The sequence below is a fragment of the Acartia tonsa genome, chromosome 8 (assembly GCF_053477335.1).
Source record: "Acartia tonsa isolate MP-2025a chromosome 8, ASM5347733v1, whole genome shotgun sequence".
NCBI classification, from domain to species: domain Eukaryota; kingdom Metazoa; phylum Arthropoda; class Copepoda; order Calanoida; family Acartiidae; genus Acartia; species Acartia tonsa.
This window is the reverse complement of record NC_137267.1, coordinates 4,165,582-4,190,542: the sequence shown is the minus strand read 5'-3', so window position 1 is coordinate 4,190,542 and position 24,961 is coordinate 4,165,582. Positions and strand designations below refer to the sequence as shown.

At 34.9% G+C, this 24,961-nt stretch overlaps 1 protein-coding gene across 2 annotated transcripts in view; it reads left to right on the top strand.

The window, feature by feature from the left end:
- The window catches only part of Rpn3 (regulatory particle non-ATPase 3), a 38,473-nt gene that overhangs the window by 8,518 nt on the left and 4,994 nt on the right, over positions 1-24,961 (top strand). For both annotated transcript variants that reach the window (XM_080168810.1, XM_080168809.1), the window contains exons 5-16: positions 1,181-1,324; positions 1,653-1,700; positions 2,076-2,150; positions 2,660-2,735; positions 3,973-4,051; positions 4,343-4,432; positions 5,350-5,468; positions 8,664-8,738; positions 9,447-9,508; positions 13,318-13,414; positions 15,420-15,453; positions 24,732-24,786. In XM_080168810.1, coding sequence (XP_080024936.1) covers positions 1,181-1,324; positions 1,653-1,700; positions 2,076-2,150; positions 2,660-2,735; positions 3,973-4,051; positions 4,343-4,432; positions 5,350-5,468; positions 8,664-8,738; positions 9,447-9,508; positions 13,318-13,414; positions 15,420-15,453; positions 24,732-24,786 — 954 coding nt within the window. The remainder of the gene's footprint in view (positions 1-1,180; positions 1,325-1,652; positions 1,701-2,075; positions 2,151-2,659; positions 2,736-3,972; positions 4,052-4,342; positions 4,433-5,349; positions 5,469-8,663; positions 8,739-9,446; positions 9,509-13,317; positions 13,415-15,419; positions 15,454-24,731; positions 24,787-24,961) is intronic.

The window sequence follows — 24,961 nt, the reverse complement described above, 5'->3', positions numbered from 1 at the left end:
AATTTTTTTGAAAATAGGAAAACTACATCCCAAAAGGAAACTTTTTTGCCAAATAACCTATCCATTATCTTCAAAGACAAAGCCTATAATCACTGTTTACGCAAAAGTGTCAGAACTTCCCCCCCCCTTAACTTTAATTCAACTTGCTTTGAATATTAATAAATAAATGAAATGTTTCTACGTTTTTAAAGCTTACTTAAGAAATTTTCCTCTTTTGCAGGGTTGAGGGAGGTAAAAAAACTAAGGGACTAGTAGCTTTAGCAATATTGCGTTAAATTGTGAGCAAGCTTCCAGTCAAATGCGCTGATTAAGTCTAACTGTTTTTTACAATCTAAGCCTTTATCGAAGTATTGCATAGATATTTAAATTCAATTGTATATTGGTGTTTTCGGTCGTGTCAATAAGAGTTAGCAAAATGATTTTGGCGTCTTCCCTTAAAGTGCCTTGTTAAACGAAGAATCCTCACCACCTTAGTTTTCAATAAATTGATCACAAGGGGTGTTTCTTTAGTCTGTATTTAACTTAGGTGAGGTTATATTGGATACTTGGGAACTGCAGTTGTAGGCCTTGCTTAGAAAAAAACCTCCCTACCTTATTTTCAATTTTATAAAAGTGTGAGGGGGGGGGGGTGGTGAATGCTTGACAGTTTGATTTTTATGGCCAAACTTTCAGGCGTCTTTATGTCTGATTCCTGACTTCTTTGAAGTTTAAACCCAACATTCAAGTTTTTAAACTTGGTTAAGTTTAGTTAAGTTGCGTATTTGAGGAAAACTTTCAAAAGTATATTTCATGTTAATATATTTTTTTACACAACTTTTGCATAGGTATATTTTGTAATGAGATATTATTAGAATATCATCTAATAGAAAAACTAGCGGATTAGCCCCCTTGTAGCCTCTAGGGGCTCCTAAGGTGGGAGGAGAAAATTCAACCCCCTCCATTTTCAATTTGATTTTTAAAAAGACAATTTAAAAACTCTTTATTATTTTAAGGGAGGGGTTCGGCATTTTTTATTAGGATTGTGGAAATACCTTGTCCCAAAATAGTTTAAAACCTCTCTTGAATCTAAAAAAGCTTCAGTGTAAAGGAAAACTAACGATTCATCGTTGCGGGATCCTTCGCTACAGACAGAAAGCTTACTACTTTATTTAATAGGATTGTTACTATCAATTTAATTTAGAGCCAAGTCAGCGAGCCCGCTGTGCCCCGAGGTTGACGTGTACCTGTCCCTGCTGGTGCTGATCTACCTGCTGGACCGTAAGAGGGCGGAGGATGCCCTGCAGTGCGCCAACCTTCTCATGGCTAAGATTGACTCACATAATAGGTAATAAATATTGCTATACATTTTAATCTTAAAGAAAAAAGAATAATTGGCCTGTTAATCCAAAATTTCTTTCAAATACATTTATGTCCTATAAATGTAGTTTAAACAGAAAAATATGCATTTCATTAAATAAAGTTTAAATGCATTTCTTGCAACTACCTCTTATTCATTTGTGTCTGAAACTAATACAATGTCATTAAAAATAGTCCAATTTTGTTGATTTGGTTTTATGTTTATGATAAAGAAAGAAAAACCTGCTCTGTTAGGAAAACTATTCTTGTATCGTATTAAATTCAGTAGGTAATGAATCATTATTCTGTTTTTTTAGACGAACTCTCGATGTTGTTAGTGCAAAATGCTATTTCTACTATACAAGGTAAAAATATAAATAGAAGCACTGCTTTTTATAACTAGTGTGTGTTCGGACACTTGTTTTATTGCCCGACCTTCCGCTAATCGAGACAAACTTAAATAGCATTTTCAGTATTACAGTTTACTTTTCAAGTTCTTTTACTTTTACTTTAAGCTTAACGCTGTGCTTTTATCAGGGGTTATACTGTAAAGGAGAACCTTATTAGTCCAGCGGTTAGCGAGATCTTAGAATTGATTTAGACATGTAGTTAATTTTAGTAGAAGAAAACGCTGTTTTTGTGCGAAGTTGGGAAGGGGGGTTGGCTTATGTGAGGATAAGTATTTTCTTGCAAAATTGATTGACGTTTTCATATAATATTGATTTTGAATTATTGATTAGGTGTTACGAAGTTCTAGGAAGATTAGATGAATGTAGGACTCCCCTTCATGCGAGGCTAAGAACAGCCACCCTCAGGTATGAGTTCTTTGTTAGTTGATATCTTAGAAAATGTAGATAATGTGTTTGAACCAGCGACGAAATTAATTCAGAAAATGATCACGAAATCTGTACGTATTTTAAACTGTTGTTGGGGGGCAACAAATAGTAAAATTGGCGACCTTTCCATCTTCCCTCTAAATATTTGATTGTTTTGTTTGTTGATTATACCTTATACATGAATTGAACGTAGTATTTAATTGCGCTAGTAGCTATACAAAAGTGTCTTGTCCTAATCCATGATTATTTAGGTCCAAACCCTAAGAAACTTAAGATACAATAAACAAACGACCTTTGTCTGAAAATTACAACTTTGCATAGATATAACGCCAACTGTTTGTTAACTAAGACATTTCCACTTATAGAAGTATGGATAAATCATAACTTTTTATCGTCTTTAATCTGTCTAAGACTCTAAATGAGGTTAATGCTTAAACAATACGACATTATAAAACTTTTTTTTTATAAAAAAAAATCCTTTTTTTAAGGAATGATTTTGAAGGACAAGCAGTATTGATCAACTGTCTGTTAAGGAATTATCTATTCTATAATCTTTATAATCAGGTATTATTATTACTCTAGGAATTAATTTAGTTTACCTAGAGTCCTTAAAAAACAAGGATGACAACATCCATAAAAGCGAAGCACTGAAACGGTAGGACAAACGGACATTAACACCTGTATAGTGTCTGAACTGAATAATCAGAATATAAAAGTATAAGAGTCGACACAAAATTGTATGTAAATTTGTTGAAAAACTGCTTGATACAGGATAATGTTTATGAACATACTTACATTTTTAGGACCTGATTATAGAGTTGCTTCGCTTATAATATTGTTCTTTGTTGTCACAGGAATCAATATACCAAAAATCAGATCAAACGGATAATTAGTTCACATAAAAATTTGCTTTTAAAAAAGTAGAAAAATCAACATGTTTAAAATGGACGTCGGACATTCTGGTAATGATTAGAGTTGCTACGCTTTCTAAATCGTACCTAACTACTACAGGAATCATCATGCAAAGTTTGAAATCGATAGGACAATTCTAACATGCCTAAATTAACGAATAAAAGCTATCTATCTCGGACGGACGGACGTACGAACCGACCCTAATTATAGAAAAGCTTCGCTTTTAAAAACACTGATGAAAACTTCCATAAAGGCGAAGCTAAACAAATAAGACGGTAACAACACTGGTATTAATGTCATGATTTTTATTTTAATATTTGTGGAAAATTATCTTTTTATTTTAATTTTTGTGGAAAATTGTCTGTAATACACGATAATATACTTGATTTTTCAGTATGGCTAAGAACCGTCTTTTATATTCTCCAGGGATTTTATGAGATAAGACAATGGACGATTAATTGATGTAAATTCCCAATTATGATAAACAAGATTACCCCTTTAGATTAAAAATATTGGTTGAAAGATTTGCATAGTGTCAACCAACTAACGAATAAAAATTCCATAAAAGTACCCAAAGTTTTAGAACCAACAAATCGGTTAATAACAATAGAAAAGATTGGGTACCAGTGTAATTTAAGATATTTTTCAGTGAATCAGGGACGGGGGGGGGGGGCGGGGCGGTGTTGGTGTTAACTTACGAAATAAATACTTGCAGCGTTGCTGACAAAGTATTGTAAAATTAAGTTGAATGCTCAGCAAAATATAAATAAGATTGGATATAAAGATATGAGCGTCGATATTACGTTTCACTAAAAGGATTATGTATTATTAATGTTTTCATTATCTAAACTTGCTGCGCTACTTTTGATAATATTCGTTCTTGTTCTAGGCTGACAAGTTGGTACAAAAGTCCACCTTCCCTGATCAAGCATCCAATAACGAGTGGGCCAGATACTACTACTATCTCGGTAAGTTTTAGTTTTAGATTTCTGACAATTTGAATTTTTCTATATCTTATGCCTGTAAGGACGTTTAAAATAGGTCCCCAATGATATAATCTGTCAGTAAATCTGTCATTCCCGTAAGATACATTGTAATTTTCTGGCGATATCTGAATGGATTGAATTGAATCTTCTTAGTCAGGGATGTAATACACTTGTACCTTAAGCAAAATCATGCTTCAACAATTTAGATAAAAATGTTCATGCATCAAATGATGTTAAGAATGGACTATTGGACATTATTTCTTGTTTATTTAGGTCGTATCAAGGCAATGCAGCTAGAATACAGCGAGGCCCACAAGTTCCTTCAGATTTCATCCAGGAAGGCTCCTCAGAGCACAGCTACAGGTATTGTCAATAAATCCATGGAGGGAGGGGATATTGGGCTGTTCAGTGTTTACTACAATAGTCCCCAATTTTTTATGATAATGTTTTCCTTTCGTTTGGCCCAACAACTTTGGGACTATTATTGAATTTAAATCGGTTGATTTATTAAGTTGAATGTGCAAATGTTTCAACCACTAATTGTTATCTAATTGAAGGGATAATTTAAATTCATCAGCCATTGTCTCATCCCTTTAGAACATCTTAATATTCTGATTTTAGACATAATTTTAATACCTTGATTACACCCAGGGAAAAGAGAATGATATTCTGAAAAACAATTCTAAAGGAAAATTTCCCCACAATTCCCTTCCCATTTTTCTCCCCTTATTACCCACCCCTCCTCAGTTACATCTAAAAACAAGATGTACCCTCACCTTACTTTCAAAGGTTTCGTGATTTTATGTAGAATTGATTGTTAGAATATCTAGGCCTGGATTATACCAAAGCATTTGATAGGTGTTAATTCTAATATAAAAGTAACAGGATGTCTGTGTAGCGTAGGATCCCTGGACCCGCTAGACAATTTGGTCCTACCTTTCACTGCAGCTTATTTTAGGTTCAGAAAAGTAAATTATTATTTTAGGGGAGGGCCACCTACACTCTCAAAAGAGAAATCGACCCTGTAAAAAAAAACCACTAAAAAGCGCGCCATTTTTTTATCCTTATTTTTTGCAAAGGTGTGTTACTTACTGTTCTATGTATGACTTTAATACCGATGTAGAATGTTTAACTATGGCGGTTGCTCTTACATGGAACTTTGAAGAATCTGCTGCAAAACTGGCGCTGCCGCCGAAAACTGCTAATTCCAGCCGATTATCTTTATTTTCCTTCCCGCTAAATTTGACAATTTAAAATCATTTGTGAAAACTTTTTTAAAGGTTTCAAGCAGCACGTGGCCAAGCTGACCGTGACAGTTGACCTGTTGCTGGGTAATATCCCCACCAGGTCAACCTTCCTGGCCCCGCAGATGCGCCATGCCTTGGCTCCTTATTTGCAGGTACTTCATATCAAATAGGTCAATAAGATACGCGGCAATAATGTTTTTTTTTCATAAGATTCCTGAGTAAAATACTGAATCAACTGTGACTTTTTTTTTTTGTCTAAATATCTTAATTATAAGTTAATACAATTACAGAGTCGATGCTTGAGGTTTAAATATAAATTATTAGGTGCTTAACCTCAAAGTACCTTACGAGCACTGAATCCTTCCACCCTTATTTCTTAAGAAACTTAATAAAGGGGAGAGGGTATTTTTTCTCCAAAGCCTAGCCACTTAGGAAACTATTATTTTTTTTCAAAAAGGTCAAGAAACATTTATTTTAAATTAAAATACTTAAAAAGTTATAAAATACAGTTAAGACATGTTACCAAGTATTTACTTATTCAAAAAATATAAAATAAACTTTTTAAGAATCAATTGATCACAATTATTTCTATTGACTAAACAGTTATGAAACCAATTTTTTTCTCTAATTGATCTAAAAAAAATGAATGTTCTTTTTGGCTTGGCTTTCATTTTGTACCTTTCGTAAATAAGAAAAGTTTTGAATTTTTCTATTAAAATTGTTTATTAGATCGACTTATGGTTTTTAAAGGGATTATGAATATTAGGCTATTGTCACGTAATAGTTATTTATCATATTTTCATAATATTGTGAATGCTAGAAAGGATATTAAAATTATTTCAACTATTTTGGTCATGTGATCAAAATTTGAATTTTCCTTCTACTATTGCCCCCTCTGGGGGCGAAGTAGGTGGAAATTTAAATTTTTGTCACTTGACCTTAATATTGGTGAAATAATTTTGAATGACCTTTCTTGTATAAGCAATATTAATAAAATATGATACTTGGTTTTGTCTCATTCTCTATCTTTTTCTTAAATTCAAAAAAGTCTATCAAAAAATTTACATCATCTGAGGGTGAACAATAAATATCTCTGTCTATTTTTCTCTATATTTCTTCCCCCTCCCCCCTCCCTCACTTTTCTGTCTATTTCCTTCTCTCTCTCCTCCTCTTTTGTACGTTCATTTATACAATAGAGATAACCTAGAGACAGCACAAGGGAATTTTGTTTACATTATGTATCAGCTATAAATTGTTGAATATCTTAGGTTAAAGCTTTCCTTGGGTGAAATATTTGAAGAAAATATTTCTTCAATCATATAATGTGAAGCGTATGACACAACATATAATAAGTTAGTTATAAATAATTTAATTTCTTATAATAAAGTTATCTTTCTAAAAATTATATCATTGCAAAATTTAGTTGCAAATAATGTTGCCTATAGGGCTGTATTTCATATACAACAAAAAGTGAACAAAGGTTTTTTTTTAAAGAAAAAAATGGGGTCAGATTGACCATCTATGTCTAATGTTTATACCCACATCAAATATTAAATTATAACAATGTACAGTAGAGTGGATCAATTTTGGACATTGAATTTGTAATCAACATCTACAGTTTAAACGTCATATAAGAAACCTAAATATAAAAAATAGATTTTGTCCTTGAGGGGAAATGGGGGGAAGGTGTTTCCATGCATTAAAAATTTTAGAAGTTTATTCTGGAGGTGCAACTTTTTTTCTTTCAAAGTATTGCTTTATGCATCTTTTTGAATTTGTCTTGTTGATTAATATAAGAATATCAAATTGGTTTTTAAAAATATTCATCTAAGCATGAAAAATCTTAAATTAAATGTAAAATCTCTTGGTTTTTAAATTTATTTATGGATTTTTCTTGCTAGGATCAATAGTTTTAAAAACAGATTTTTTATTCTTATTCTACTCTTCAAGACAAAATTGGGAAGGTGCATAAAGCTATACTTTGAAAGAAAAATAATTGCCCCCCCCAAAAAAAAAAAAAAAAAATTCTCCCCACAAGTGTCTTTCTAAAAGTTTACATGCATCGGCGAGCCTCCCCATTATTCAAAATATTTTCTTTTCATTTTTTGGTCTCTTATATGATGTTCAGACAGAAAGTGTATGTAGCACATTTAAAATTAGAAAATCATTGAAAATCAAGCCACTCTAATGTACAGCATTTATTTCTTCAATTCCACAGTACAAAATTATTCCTGTATTTAAATTTAACATATCATATAGGAAAAAATATTCTTGTATTTAAAATTAAAAATCATGTTGGAATTTTTTTTACAATTTTTAAATTTTTTAATAATGTACAGCAAATTTTTTCCTTTTTATCTCATGTTTTGAAATTTATAAGATAGTTAGAATAAATTACAGAAATAATGAAAGATTTAAAGAAGAGAGCGTCAGGGGGGGGGTCGAGGGGGGTTTCCCCCCTTAGGAGAGGGGGGGTTGAGGGGGGTCTCCCCCCTTCAGAAAAAGCTTGGGCTTAAATCTTCAACAAATAAAGAAAACAAAATTATTTTAAAAATTTCTTTTTTATGTTAAATATTATTATTTTTGTGACACTTGATTTTGAATGACAAAAAATGTTGAAATAAATATTACCCACTGTATGAAATGTTAAATTAGAAATCAATAATGATGTTGGAAAATTTATTCTCATTTTATACTCTGAAAAAAGGAATTGACAAAAAATAATAATTTTTATTCCAAACTTTTAAAACAGCATGCCTATTTCTTATTGGTTGACACTCGAATTAAAATAAAATAATGAATATTATTTCAAGACCAGAAATAAATTTGAAATAAATAATTTTCTTTCCCCTATATTTTTTATTCCAAAATGCCAAGAATTAATTTTGAAATAAAATAATTTTCTTTCCAATATTTTTATTCCTTTTTCTTATTGGACGTCATTTTGTGTCCAATGAGAGACTAGTGTTTAAATATTTTAAAGCTTATTACAGCATTTATTTTGAATATGATAATAGCAACATTCTCACATTAAATGTGATAAAGATTCTTAATTCCTTTTTAAGTTGATAGGTTTATTTTGTCGTGTTTAACCTTCTAGGGTATTATTGTTAATGGATTTATTATTACTTGGATCTTACACTAGTTTATCATGTACTCGTAAAAAGTAAAACTTGCAGCGGGCTAAAACAATATTCCACCCTTTATCCCATCCCCTCCCCTGCTACTGTATAATCGCATTTGCCAATAAATGACTGGGGAAATAGCAACCTAAATTGATGACAACTTTTCCCGTATCATAATATCCACGTTTTAACATATCCTTTTATGAACATTTTATTTTATAGTTGACCCAGTCTGTAAAGAGTGGAGATCTTGTAAAGTTTGACAAAGTGCTGCAAAGCTTTGCCAAACAGTTCCAGGTTTGTTCTTGTTTTTTTTTAAGCATCGCAGCTACTTTTAAATATAATTAAGCCTTTTTGTAAACCTTTGAGGCGTTGGATGTCTCCCAATTTTGTTTGTAGAAAGTTAGGTAATAGTTATTTCTCGCATCGTATTATAAACGGCTTTCCGCGGATATAGAAAGTACAATTATGAGATTAAAACTAGTTTTTTTTAGCCCCGAGGTGCCGGAGGCACCGGCTAAAAAAACTGGTTTTAATCTTATGATTGTACATTTCTATATTCGTAGAAAGCTGGATGTAATACGATGCTAGACATAGTTTTTTCGTATGGATGAGAACCGGTTCCTATCCACCGGATTCGAATGAATACGAGAAAAAGTATTATCTAATTCCTTACCTATGCATTATTGAATGTTAGTACTTTAATTAGTGAAAATTCTTAACATCTTTTCATACCTATGTGTTGCGTATGTCCGTCTATCGGCCAATAAACATATAAACACTAAATACAAGTATTTGCAATTCATAGATAGATAGATATTTATTAATTCCACTAATTATAACAAATTTTTATATAAGTTCATTACATTGAATAAACAATAGCAATAATAAGATATTAAATATAACTAGGAAGATCATGGCACTACATTTGTATAATAGATACTATTGTAGGTTTACCCATGACTTAATTTTAATTTCATGTCTCAATTTAATGTTTTACTTTAGGAAGATCACACCTACACCCTGATCATGAGGCTCCACCACAATGTTGTCAAAACAGCTGTCAGGTAAACTCAATTAAGGGGTAATTTTGTTTTAACATAATTTTGCATGAATTTATCTTCCACTGTCTTATCCCCTAATATCCCTGAGTATGATGCTTAATTTACTGGCGGCTACGCTCCTAGAAACCTATAGGGGCACTTTAGGGGAATTTGGGGGGGGGGGGGTTAACCCACCTCTATCAATTTTAAGGATAGCATTTTAAGTTGGTATGTACAGTATGAATTAATGACTAGGTTTCTCTAGAAGTTGATTATTTATGTATGAATGAAAGATATATATACTCTCATTCCTACGAATTAGCCCCCTTTTCCTTTTCATGATTACAATCAGTGGCGTGCAAAAAGTTTTTCAAGGAGCTGTAGACCTTAAGTGACCCCCCCTGCCGCATGCCATGATTAGAATACCACATTTTTTTTTAAACAAGAAACAGATTTAATAAGAAGAACTGATATTCTCGTATTCATTCGAATCCGATTAATATCCGGTGGATAAGAACCGGTTCTTATCCATACGAAAAAACTATGTATAGCATCGTATTATATCCAGTTTTCTACGAATATAAAAATGTACAATCATTAGATTAAAACCAGTTTTTTTAGCCCGCGCCTTCGGCATCTCGGGGCTTAAAAATGATTTTAATCCTATAACAATTGTACATTTTATATTTGCGGAAATCTGTTTATAATACGATGCGAGAAATAACTATAATTGTACACTTACAAATAACGTATTCTTTTTTCTGAATATGCTTTTAAAAATCTACATCTTTTTACACTTTCGCTAAAATTGTAATTCAGCTTTAAAATTAAACACCCATATAATTAGATTTCTTCAGTTTGAAAGCCTGATAAATAGGATAGGATTTAACACGTATAAGTACACATTTTTACATAAAAAGTGTACTTAACACGTACTATACTATTACATGCTAAGTAGTTTTTAAAAATGGCAGTTCCTTTCTCTCAAAATGTCTAGCGAGCACAGTAACAGTTTTTCTAAAAAAATAAAATATAGTTTATTTTTTATGCTGAACCTGAACCAGGCCTCTGTGGAGGCACTAATTCAGATGTTCATAACATTTTTCACATTTCCTTTCAAAGTCATTTCTGTTGATTTTTTAATCCAAAATTGAATTTATGATCAACATTGGAATTATATTTTTCATTGAACACACTGCTGTTTGGTTTAACATTTATTAAACCCGACATATATCTTACATAAACGTATGTAAAGTCAAACCCAATATCACAGGGAATGGGACATATTTCTTAAAAAATATAACTGCAAAAAAATATTATCTTGGTTTATTGTGTTCATATCAATTTAGTTGTAAATTATGGTTAGGTTTAAGTTTTATATTCTGAAATTCTCTAAAAAGGGAATCATTTTTTCGCGAGTTCACTGTAAAGTTGTGTGATACCGATTAGTCATAGTCAAATGCGCTTATTAAGAATAGTTTGACGCACATCATTCCGAAAATACGCGAAAAATAGGACCCCCTTTGTTCGACGTTTAACAATGTTTTAGTGATAATTAGACGTTAGTATCGACAGACGTGCTTGTTTTAAAGTAGCTGCGCTACTGAATATAAATATTTGAAGATTTTTTTCTCTTTGCCCACAAAATACAAATTACATTGACAAATTTTCTCGCTTTCAAAAACTTGTGTAACTTTGAATATTTGAAATGCGTAACATATCGAGGTACCTACACATTGAGGATAAAATAAACATCATATTTAGATAGAAATAGTGAATTTTTTTTCAGTCCAACTCCAATTGTAACAAATTTCAAATACCGCTTTTTTTATCATTACTAGCCGCTGCGCCCTTAGCATCCATTGACAATATGTTTGAAAGGATATGGAAGGACAGAAAAATAGCTTAAAACCATACTATGACTGAATCTTTAAATAGCATAAAACCGTCCCGAGACCTATGTGATGCTTCCCTTAAATGAAGATCTCAATTGGTGGTTACGGAAATCTACATAATAAAAACTTTTCTCGTATTCATTCGAATCCGGTGGATACGAAAAAACTATGTCTAGCATCGTATTATATCCAGTTTTCTACGAATATAGAAATGTACAATCATAAGATTAAAACCAGTTTTTTTAGCCGGTGCCTCCGGCACCTCGGGGCTAAAAAAACTAGTTTTAATCTTATAATTGTACATTCTATATCCGCGGAAAGCCGTTTATAATATGATACGAGAAATAACTTTTCTCGTATTCACTCGAATCCAGTGAATAGGAACCGGTTCTCATCCATACGAAAAAACTATGTCTAACATCGTATTATATCCAGTTTTCTGCGAATATTTATAGAAATGTACAATAATAAGATTAAAACCAGTTTTTTTTAACTCGTGACTTCAGCACGACGGAGCTAAAAAACTGGTTTTAATCTTATAATTGTACTTTTTATATCCGCGGAAAGCTGTTTATAATACTATGCGAGAAATAACTATACTACTTTATATTATAGCAAATATTAGTTTTATTTTTTCCCAATTATTAATCTAAAAAACTTCACTAATGATAAAGTATTAGTTATTCGATGTTAACACGATACTTAATTAAGTGATATATAATATATAAAGGTTTCTTAAAGCTCCCCAAATTAGTGTCTTCAAATAATATATTTAGTCAAAAGAATTTATTTTATTTAAAAATATTTGTAAGAAATTATACCTAATATTTTTTGGGCTTCTTATCTGAAAAATGAATCTTGTTAATGAAAAAAGATTCTAAAGGAAGCCCCAAAAATAACTAAATTTTGATACCTTTCAAATGAAAAAAAATATTTTTTTAAGTAACACGAACGATATGATTTCTATGTAGTGCAGCAATAAAAAGCTTAACTATTTAAACTTACAGAGAAGCTTCTTATAGTTTCAGAGATGGTTTTAGGCTATTCTATTGTTATGGTTTTAAGCTATATTTTTGCCCCTCAATATCCCTTCGGGCGTTCTCCTCTTAGAATTTTTTTTTCAATTTTGAAAATTTGAGTACAAGAGAACAACTATTTTAGGTTAGGGTAGGTTATAGGCTAGGGAGCCGAGCGCTGCGGCTAGGCAGGCCAAGGAGCCGAGCGCTGCGGCCAGAGGTAATAGTTCTGTCTGTTTTATTTAATTACACAGTCAACGCAAGGACATAAACTAGATATAAGAGTTGCTGTGCAATTCTAAAAATTCATTTGCATCACGTTTATATTTAACATGGACATAATATAATATTTTAATTGAATAACATTTAATTAAGAAAAACGTGCTTTCACAAAAGTGCGTATCGAGCACTGATCCCCTCCCTTCCCTAATTTTTTATATGAATTGAAAAGGGTCTCTTGCCATGCAAAGCCTTTACCTGTAGTTCCATAAACTTTTGGGACTACCGACTACCTAATAAAACTTAACTTGACATAAAGTAATTAATTTCGACCCTCCCCCCCCCCCCCCCCCTCTAATCTCAATTTATTTCGAAAGTTAAGTGGATGTGATTCAGTTCTCTAAAAGGCACTTCTGTATTATCAGTTGAATTTAAATACAACACTTTCTTTCCCTTAGATATTAATCCTTCATCTGTATTTCGTTGGGGAGGCGACGGGTTCGAATCTTTGCCCAAACCGCTACATAAATAGAGACGTTTAAAGTTGCAACTACTGCTATGTCAGATGTGCGACGTTAATAGTTAGTTTGGGTGAATGCCTTGGTCCAAAAATAGGCGGAACTCATTACCATTCACCGTTAGGACTTCCAGACAACGGCCGTGTAATGAAAGTAATGAAGTAATTTTGATATTTTTATTATAGGACAATCTCTTTGGCTTATTCAAGAATCACCTTTGCCGACATTGCCAAGAAACTTCTCCTGGACAGTCCTGAGGATGCAGAATTTATCGTTGCAAAGGTAAAAATTACATTTCGACAGTCTAATAATTTTTATCTATAGATAAGGGTATTTTTCTTTATCATTATTGGGGATGATTGTACATCAATTTATCATCCATTGTCTATTCCTTGTTTATGATTTACTTTCTAAACCATGAAAAATACAGGGATCTAAAGTGATAAGATAAGTGCCGATAAATTGATGTACTGTACATCCCCAATGATGATACACAAAATTACCTCTACTGGTTGATTGCAATTAGTAGTTAAAACGTTTGGGCACTCAACTCAATGAACTATCAAATAATTCCCAATGTTGTGAAGGCGACGAATAATAAAACGTTATTTTTCAACTTTGGGGACTAGTGTATTATACAGCCCAATGTCCCCTCCCTTCCTAGAAAAATGCGTGGTTTTAACACAAGTTAATTCATATTTAAATCATGAATATAAAACTTTTATATCTTTGTTTTTGTTTAATTATTGAAATAACAAATATAGATTTCCTTTTATTTTCTAAATAAATATTTCTTCTGTGATATTGGAAAATGATTGGTTGATATTTAAATATCAATAGGTATATGGTTACCAGGGATTATAGGGGATAAGACAATGGAAATGAATTATCTCATTTTTAGATCAAAATTATTAATTGAAAAGTTGGAACCAACCAATTAAAAGGGGTAGTTTCACGAAATGCATTTGAACTAAATTTAGCGAACCGCATATTTTCTCCTGGTTAAATGGTTAAACTACATTTACATGGCATATATTTGAAAGAATTTCAATTTTCTACCACATATTTTTTAAAATTCGTCTATTTAAATTGCATGTATCACAAAAAGACAATTTTCAAGTCTTGATATTTTAAAAACTACGTGATAGAAAATTGAATTTATTTCAAATATATGCTATATAAATGTAATTTAACCCATTAACTAGGAAAAAATATGCGGTTCACTAAATTAAGTTCAAATGCATTTCGTGAAACTACCCCTTTAGTAAAAGTTTTGGACAACTAATGAAAAGGCATATTTATAAAGCGTTAGTTTATAATAGTATAATTTACAGAGCAATGTTCTCTCCCTCCCTGTAATAAGGCACATTCACATATTATTTATTATTTGAAGCGTGGCTTATACATATAAAATCATGCGCAGTTACTTATCTGGCATTATAAAAAGAACAAAGCACAAAATGAACAAACGTACAAAGAAATTTATGTTTTAAAAATTCAGTGGCCATAAGAAAAGAGAGAAAGAAAAGAATCTGGATTTAAGTAAATAAGATACCTAATAGAAAATCACGAAGCATTCTTAAAAATATATATATTTTTTTGGATCTCCTGCAGTTTACGGTAAAATAATGCTAGTAACGAAATTTGCCAAAAATCTATAAATTTTAAAGGCTGCTAGCTGCCAAACAGCTGAACGTACAGATCATACCCGCACACCATTTTAAGCGGTATAAGAAGGCCTACAAATAATCTGGAATAGCCAAGATCCAATAATGCACAGGGAAAGCTTCACTAAAGAAAAAACGCGTAAAATAGGCCTTTTTCGCGCATTTCTCTGCACTGCGAGATAATTATGCATTATTGATTTATGGCTATTCCAGATTATTTGTAGGACTCCTTATGCTGCTTAAAACAGTGTGCGGGCATGACCTGTACGTTCAGCCGTTTGGCAGCTAGCAGCCTTTTAAATTCATAAATTTTTGGCATTTTTCGATATATTCTGGTAAAATCCGTAAAGGTGTGTGTTTTAAGGCTTAAAAATAGTAGTAGAACGATAATTTTCACTAATTATGTATATTTATTATTGAAAAGAACTTTAGACAAATTTTTTTTAAATTTTTATCGTTCTACTACTGTTTTTAACTTATAACACTTAACCTTTACAGATTTTACCAGAAACCTACCTCTCCCTTTCTAAGAATTTTTTCGGATAAGTTATGTAATATTTTGATTACAGCTGAGCGTTTCAAAATTTTGATTAGTTTATAAGCTTATCTTTTTATTTTAGGCTATCAGAGATGGAGTTATCGAAGCAATTTTAGGTAAATATATGTTGTTAATGTGCATACATATACAATATATATATTAATTTCAATATAATTTTATAAATAATAGAAAATAAACTTTTTCTGTGAGACACTATGAAAACGGTTCAATGAATCTTGATAAAATGTTTTTAGACATATACTTAACATTTAAAGCAAGGAAGGCAACTTTTATCGAGCGAAAACACCTTAAGAAACTCGCATCTGGCTTAGCAGCAGTAGGAACCCTTTACACATCATTAGTTATGATGCTGTTTTGAGCCGATATTCAAACTTGTTTCGGTACGCATGCCTTGCCGTACACGAAATCTTAATCTCCAAGCCCTCCGAATGACCAACATGTGAATGTTTACAAATGTGTATTTATTACCATGAAAACGGTGAATCTAAAACAAAAATATAAAGATTAATTACATAGCATTAATGGTTTATTATTTTTGTATATCGAGGTTGCGTGATTTCAATTTAATTAAAAATATAAAATTTCTAAAAAACTTTAAATTGGCACGAAACATATTAAATAGCATCAGAAATTGATAATTTTAGATTCAAATGATCAATAAAATTAAGGAAAATATTCGTATGTCAAAAGTTAGCAGTTAAATGGTCTATTTGTTGAAAAATTAATGTTTTAAATTTCTTCGTAAAAATATACCATACTACACTTATTATTAAGAATTAAGATAAATTCTTACCACATTATGATGTCAAACTAAGCAGGAAGGCTTATTTGAGATCTTCCACGGATTAGAGCGCATGTATATCCATCCAATACATTATTTTTATTCACGTAGCTCTTCACATGGGAATCAACAAGGAAAAAATGTGCGCGCCTTTGTTTGTTTACAAGCGAAGCGCGGAGATAGTTAGGAATGCCGCGTAACACACTCATTCTCTGGTGTAAGGAAAAGGGAATTAATGGGTTCGAACTTGCCAGGGAATACAAGAAAATTCATTCCAACACACACCCGTCTAGTCACTGGGAATCGAACACAATAACTCATCTTAACATCATGCGTGCAGACAGTGTCCACAAATCACAATCTCATAACGCATAAATTACAAGAGTTTAAAATGGCATGGCCATCAGGCCTAAAATTAATTATGGTAACTTACGAACACCACAATAACTCAAACCGACTCCACTACCACATAAGGATAGGAATAAGGAATGGGAAAAGCATTCAACATTCATGAAATGCACATTTACCACTCACACATCTCATTAATCATGGCCTCATAATCTCAATTAAAGTTAGAATTACAGACCATGTAATTGCGAATACATGAATTAATAATCAATAGTACCTAAACTTTGATTAGGTACCTACATAATAATAGGCAAATGATTTTTATATTAAAAATCGCATCAATAATTAAATAATCAACTCAAACTTTTAATCAAAAGAAAGAAAGATTAAATAATGACATTTTTTCTACTAAATCTTTTTGCTAGAAAAGAAAAATAGAATTTTCATAAAAAACTTCTCAAAATTAAGCATTTTCTCCAGCGGAAAAATACTCAGGCTTACATCTAGACATTCTTAGATAAAATAGGTAAATCCTTAAATCTAACATGTTTAATAAAATAGATACTTAAATCTAAATAAAATATGACTGTGAAAAAAATCATCAAACATCGGAAAATTAAAATCTCATAATTTTAAATCTTCGTGAATCAAAATTGCGTAAAATAAAATTGCAATTGAAATATGCAAATTAATTTACCAAAGTAAAACAAAAGCTCAATTATAAGAAAAGAACTTCTCTAAATGCTGAGTTTGCAATTTCTCTCTGTTTTAAGAAGAAAGCAACTTGTACATATTCATACAGTCAAAATTAAGGCAATTTGGGGCCTCAGTTAGAATGAACCCCTCAAGATACAAACTAACCAATCTTTAAAATATTAATAATGCCATGTTCCAGCTATCCTGACGGACGTTATGTCTTTCCATCACAATTTTTTGATACTGCATAATTTCCGACAGGATTTCTGGCGCAGGGCTCCATCAACTGAAAATAAACATAATTAGTGATGTTTAAATCAAATCAAAATTAAAAGAATCATGAATAATTCAAGAAACTTTAGAATCATCAATCAAAGCAATCAAAATAAAATTATCTTATGCTTTAGTTTTGCCGTTCTGTAGTATGTCTGGCCGAGGTAACAGAGCTAAGATACACTACAGAGCGGTCTTATTAAGCTTAAATCTTCGAACTCAAAGAATCTACTTAATTCAAGACGAAAAAAAATCTGCATTTTTCTTTAGGTACATCGGTTAAAAGGTAAATAGAAATAATTTTAATATATATGTAATATTAAAGTATCTATGTGATTATAATAAATCTTAAAAAAATATTTGTATGATGTAAAAATTTCATTGTGTTACTTTTTATCATATCGAATTTCAATTAAACAAGGATAAAAATGTTCGTATTTGCGTAGGTACCTAGGAAAATTTCCGCGAAAAAAATCCCTGGTCCCGGAAAGACTTAAATCATTGAAAAAACTTGCGTAAACGTATAAATAACTTAAGTTTGCATTTCAAATGAAAAAAATCTTGCGTCGATTTGAAAGTTTAAACGAAATTGAGTCAAAATTTGCGTTTTTTGTCTTTCGAAAAAAATATCTGATAAATCTACCGTAAAAATAAAATTCAAAGTTAAACAAGAACGATACTTATACTAAACTTTGGGTAGATTGATCTTGAGCAGACGTCTTGCGGAAGTCTTGTTACTCGTGGCGGCTGCGTCATCTGATAATTTGAACTTGCAAACCACGGTCCTCCCACCTGGGCGCACTTCTTCCACACGCCCCAATCTGAACTTCTTCATCAAATTTGTGCTATCGTCGATCAGCACCACATCTCCCGGCTCGAGCAGCACCTTGTTGCTGCGCCACTTGACGGACTTGAGTAGCTCAGGCATGAGCTGCTCCTTGTACACCTGATGGAACTGACGGGTCAACTCCTCCAAGTTCTCCAGCCTCCTGGTGATGGGCTCTTTACAACCTGTCTCAAAGGTGCAGATTGCATCGTTGGTCCTGCCGCCTAACAGATCAGCAGGTGAAATTATTCTCCAGCAATTGACGTCATCTCCTTGGGTGGCATAGGTCAATGGCTTAGAATTCAAGACTTTTGCAGTCTCAGCACACAATACCAATAAATCATTGAAGGTTACAGTAGCACCAGCCAACTTCTTGTTCAACACACGCTTGACCAGCCCAACCTGCCTCTCTACAGTACCCACGAACGAGTGTGCTGCGGTAGGCACCAGATGCCATTCAAAATGCATTCGGGTATCCTTCAAAAGTTCATCCATAATTCGCTTGGCACCGGCCATATTGGTGCCTCTGTCTGTGGTAACCCTTCTAGGCATATTGTAAAACGCCTGAAGTTTTCTCAAGCCGACCAGCACGGCTTCAGTTGAATAATCAGTCAACACATCAACAAACACAGCCTGTGTAAATCTACAGGCCACAATCAACAACCAAACTTTGTACTTGGTCTTGGAACTCCTGGTACCAACGCCAGGCTTCGTAACTTCGATCGGCCCCGCAAGGTCCATATGCACCTCCTTGAAGGGCACAGAGGGCTCGACACGATCTGGCAGAATATTAGCAATTGCGGGACTCGAACGCTTGGCATATTCAATGGAACATGCAGCACAACTCTTGACCACTTTCATAGCCTCCATGCGGCCATGTGTGATCCATGCATACCTGCGGCTTTGCGCCAACGTCTTACGATGGCCTCCATGCCCCAATTCATCGTGGGACTATTGAAGGATGAGCCGCGCCAGCCTGTTGTGGCGGCTGAGCAAGACAACACCTGGGCTGTCCTTCATAATCTTCCTGGGGCCTCCAGCAGCGGCCTCAAGAGCCTCATCTCCTCTCCCGGACATTTTCAATATTGTAAATGTCCTAAGAGGATAACATCCATCATGACCCACAATGGGCCAACAAACCTGGACCTTGTGATGATACGGTTGAAGGGAGTCAAATTTCCCCTCGGCGTCCATGGTCATCTCCTCCTCTTGGTTGAAGGAAGTCAAAAACAGGTCACAAACAGAATCCATGTATGTATTTGTGAAAGTATAGTTCTCATAATACTTAGAACTATCATTGTTGCTAACACCATCCTCATTTGCTGCAACGCCACGTTTCTTTATAAGCAGCGTTTTAAAGCAGTTGGCAGCCTTAAGAACTGCGGCCACAGTCCTCCTTGCCTGCCTGTAGGTCCTTCTTGCCAGAGACCTCCAAAAATCATTGTCCACTACCTGTGTGAACATTACCTTGAGCTTCGCCATCTTGGGATTTAGCTCGCTCTCGGGAATGGATGCATTTACCTCACCCGCCGTCTTAACGGGCCACTGGTCCTGTTCCAGGCGCAACCAGCTTGGACCTTCCTGGTATGTAGATCCAGGTTGTACATCCTCAATCGTACACAAACCACGCGTTGCCAGATCGGCAATGTTGTGCTGGGTTGGAACCCATCTCCAATCTTCAGGGCTCGTCAACTGTTGTATCTCGGAAACACGATGACTGTTAAAAACATTTAACATAACACTGTCACTGGATAGCTGAGCTAGGGCGCAGCTGCTATCACTAAAAAACACTTTGCCAGAAATGTTGAAAGGTAGGGCTCTGGCAACAGTATCCACAAGCCTTGCCAAAATTAGACAACTAAGCATTTCTAACCTTGGTATAGACTCAATCTTCACTGGTGCGACACGTGACTTGGCGCAACACAAAACTACATCATATCCTCCAGGAACTGGCCATCTCAGGTAGGTGATGGCTGCATAGGCCTGGTTAGATGCATCGCAGAAACCAACAAGCATTGGAAGCCCCAACGGCTTATCAGGAACCATCGAACGTCTGAACGACACATTTCCAAGTGCCGAACGGTCCTGGAGGCTGGACACGAGCTCCGACCTCAACTCTCCAGGTATAACATCATCCCAGTTGCATCCATGTATGCAAACTGAGCGTAGACAAAGCTTGGATTTAAGCAGCAATGGCGCTGCTAGACCCATTGGGTCATAAAGTTGTTGCACAATTCTCCAAACTTCACGTTTAGTTATCAACTCAGGTAGACTTCTCCAGAGGTCCTCCAGATCCAGATCCTCCAGTAACTTTCTACCCTTAATCTTCTCGCCGTGGTTGGCTCTGACAGGTAGGAACAACTTATCCTGTTTAGGGTCCCATACAAGGCCCAGAACTTTTACACTGTCAACATCATCTCCAGAATAAACAACAGATTTAAACTTGAAATTGCCAGGTGCAATCATATCCTCCAGCTCTTGGACCAGCTGGACAGCTTCAGGTTTGCTGTTATGACCGCTCAAACAGTCATCCACGTAAGTACAAGTCTCCAATTTGACCGATGGAGGATCTTGATACAAAATAAATTCAGAACTGAGTGGTTGCTGAACATCTCTCCACACATCCTGCTGGGCTATAACGTCACAACCTCTAATCTTCTCAGATCCATAAACATCTTGAACATCCTGCTGGGAACGTCCACCAAAAATACGACCAGTGAGTCTGAGGGCGGTCACGGCCATATCTCCAGCCAAGGCCTCACCAAAGTTGATGGTTTTGGTAAGGTAGACCTCTGGCTCTCCATCAACTGTATCAGCGAAAAAAACACGTTTCAGCTGAGAATCTTCATAGGTAGCTAATAATGAATTATAGAACTTCTGAATATCAGCCACGAATGCACACTTATAACTTCTGAACCGGATAAGATTGTGCATCAGAGTATATAATGGAACTGGGCCGTCCATCATAATACTATTGAGGCTTAGCCCCTTGCAGCAGAGGCTAGAATTGGCGCATATCCTTAAGGGCGTGGAAATAGACTCTTTATATGCGCAGACTAGGCTCGAATAATACACGGGCTTAGTATAAGCTAGGTCTTCTGGCGAAGCTTTCTGATACACTCCACGAGACACAGCTTCTTGAAACACTTGGCAGAAGGTGCTGTATTCACCTTTTTTAATCATTCTCTGCCGGTCACGTAAGCAGATCTTATAGGCCTGCTCTGAATTGTCAAATAACACACTTGGCGGCTGCTTGTAGGGATATGAAGCCGTCCAAACATGGTTCTCAAGATCTAATGTCAGACCTTCTTCAATCAGCTGCCGCTTACGCACATCCAAGGCGGACTGCCCGGCGGCTATGGCGGCGCAATGACGGCAGTTCTTACAACCGCTGCACATTGATGGCGGCTGTATTCCCAAACTCTCAGTACTCAGGAACTCCATCTTGCTGACCTCCAACTTCACAGCTTTACAGGCGACAGGATTAGCAACAGTCCTGCCATCTGCAGACACAACTAAATAGCCTGTACCAAATAAGCTTCTGTACAGTCTAGAATCACCAACCATTTTATCTGCACACGGGAACATAGCTGGTGTTAAATGGCCGATTAAAACATCAATCTTGCCGTCGACCATAGAAAAATTATCAGGCTTCATGTTGAAAATGTCGGCGGCGGCTGTAGGATCAATAGAACGCAACCCTTCTTCAGTACCAATGCTGGGCACTACCGCCGCCTCCAGAATATGTGAATTCCGGTTGCGGTCAACCAAACAAATCTTGACTGTAGGACATGCTTGGCTCTTTCCATCTGCCAGAGAAATAGTAGCTGTGCGACCAGTTGATGGCAACTCTAACTTCTTGGCAATACTTCTAGAAATCAACGTCAAATTTGCTCCACTGTCCCACATGGCATTGACGGTGACTTGACGTTTGTCAGCCGCCAACGCCGGGACCTGCTGCAACATCAGCATAAAATTGTTCTTGCTAAACAATTGTGATTCATACACTGCCGCAACTTGTCCACTAGCAACTGATTCATGTAATAATGAATTATGAGGCTGGTTGCAACTGTCAATGGTACAGCTGCCAAGCTTATCGGCTCTGGGACAATCGGCCACCCGATGCCCTTTTTGTAAGCAGAGCAAACAGGCGCCTATCTTCTTGATGAAGACTTTGCGTTCAGGAACAGACATATCCCTAAACTTGGAGCACTTAAACAACAGGTGATCAGAGTTACAACCTTCCGACGGGCAAGGCTGTTTCTTCTTGGTCTTAGCTGGAGACCCAGGTTTACCAACGGCTGTAGCTGCGGCCGCAGGATTACCTTTCTTCTTGGAGGGGGTGTCTACATCGATTGAACACCTCATCAAAATGGCGCCACGCTGTTCCTCTATAATCTTCAACAGCTTAGGAATATTTGGGGTATCCATCGAGCCCAACGCCAGGTTGAGCTTGTCCTGGAAATCACGTGGCAACTTTTTGGATAACATTTCCAAAAGAATAATGGTCAACCACTGGCTTGTGGTGACTTCCTCATCATCATCATCTTTAGTCAGCTGCTCGAGCTGGCTAACTGCACCACCAAACTCTGCTAAGACTGTCACAATCTGGTTGGAGTCCGACGGTTTAGGCTTCTTCTCCCATTGGTTGAAAAGGCAGAGCATCTGACGTGTTTTGGACTTAAAACGTGCGTCGAGGTAAGCCCATTGAGATTCATGTGATTGAATCTGAATTAACTGAAGTCTTAACTCTTTATTTTTGCAGACCTTTTCACTGCTCAACAATAACTGTAAATATGACGGGTCCTGTCCTACGGTAAGCTTTTTAAAATTGTCCTTGAAACTTACGTAGGCTGACTCTGAGCCGTCAAAGCTTGGAAGAAGACGTTCGTCGACACGATTCATATATCCTGGCGTGAACATAGAACCGGTGCCGAACTGTGGTGTGCCAAACGGCGACACAAATGGCGATGCTGTCGAAGCACCCGCCGTCGTTGTAGGCGGCTTCACAGGTTCAAGCTTAACCTCGGCCAGCCGTTTCATCAAAGCAGACAAAGTGTTTATAATTGGTTCTGGTAAGGGAAAGTATGACCCTTTAATAACCTTCACAATCTTTAAGCAACGATCATATAGTTCAGCCTTATGGTCAGGCAAATTATCACCAACTAAATCAACAACACTTTGAATGTCACTAAGCTCCTCCATAGCATCTAGAGCATCTTTCAGAGCGTTATAATCTTTTTGCACAGTAATTATATTAGAATAAATGTCACTAAACTCCTCAAGCTCTTGGATTCTCACACCAAGCTTGCTAAAACCGACCATAATGCTATCGAATGTCTCGAACTTGTCATGGACAAGGATTGACTCCTTAGTGAAATGTCTAACATCAAGCTCTGAAGATTCACTGACCAACTTCATCACTTTATCTAGTTCACTGGTTAGGGCCTCGACGGCTGGGCGCAGCCGTAGTCCCAGTTGAGCGCCTTTATTCTTTTTAGGACCCATGATTGTCACAATAATTAACTGTACTGATTACGATTATAATAGTGTGTGGTAAGGTATCACAACCAACACATTCACAAAACTTCACAGATATTTTCTTAGCCGCATCTGTTCTGTCTCGTTTTCATTGTTTCGGTACGCATGCCTTGCCGTACACGAAATCTTAATCTCCAAGCCCTCCGAATGACCAACATGTGAATGTTTACAAATGTGTATTTATTACCATGAAAACGGTGAATCTAAAACAAAAATATAAAGATTAATTACATAGCATTAATGGTTTATTATTTTTGTATATCGAGGTTGCGTGATTTCAATTTAATTAAAAATATAAAATTTCTAAAAAACTTTAAATTGGCACGAAACATATTAAATAGCATCAGAAATTGATAATTTTAGATTCAAATGATCAATAAAATTAAGGAAAATATTCGTATGTCAAAAGTTAGCAGTTAAATGGTCTATTTGTTGAAAAATTAATGTTTTAAATTTCTTCGTAAAAATATACCATACTACACTTATTATTAAGAATTAAGATAAATTCTTACCACATTATGATGTCAAACTAAGCAGGAAGGCTTATTTGAGATCTTCCACGGATTAGAGCGCATGTATATCCATCCAATACATTATTTTTATTCACGTAGCTCTTCACATGGGAATCAACAAGGAAAAAATGTGCGCGCCTTTGTTTGTTTACAAGCGAAGCGCGGAGATAGTTAGGAATGCCGCGTAACACACTCATTCTCTGGTGTAAGGAAAAGGGAATTAATGGGTTCGAACTTGCCAGGGAATACAAGAAAATTCATTCCAACACAAAACTCTTCACCTCATTGACGACTATTTGCTGTCTATTTAGTGAATTTTCATTTTTTCTAATACTAAGGAATTTATAAAAGGTTTGAATTCTTGTGTATTTATATATATATATTATTCTTATTTAGACCATGAGAATGGATGGATGAAGAGCAAAGATACCAGTGATGTTTATGCTACTAGGTAAACTACTTGTTCTTGTTGGGTTAGGTTCCCGTAGGGCCTAGAGCCACCAGAAATTAATAAGGGTTGCTTCATTTTAAATAAATCTAATCATTATTGTTTTTGTTGTCTTTTTTTTGATAAGTGATAGATATTTATCGCATCTTATTATAAACAGCTTTCCGCGGATATAAAA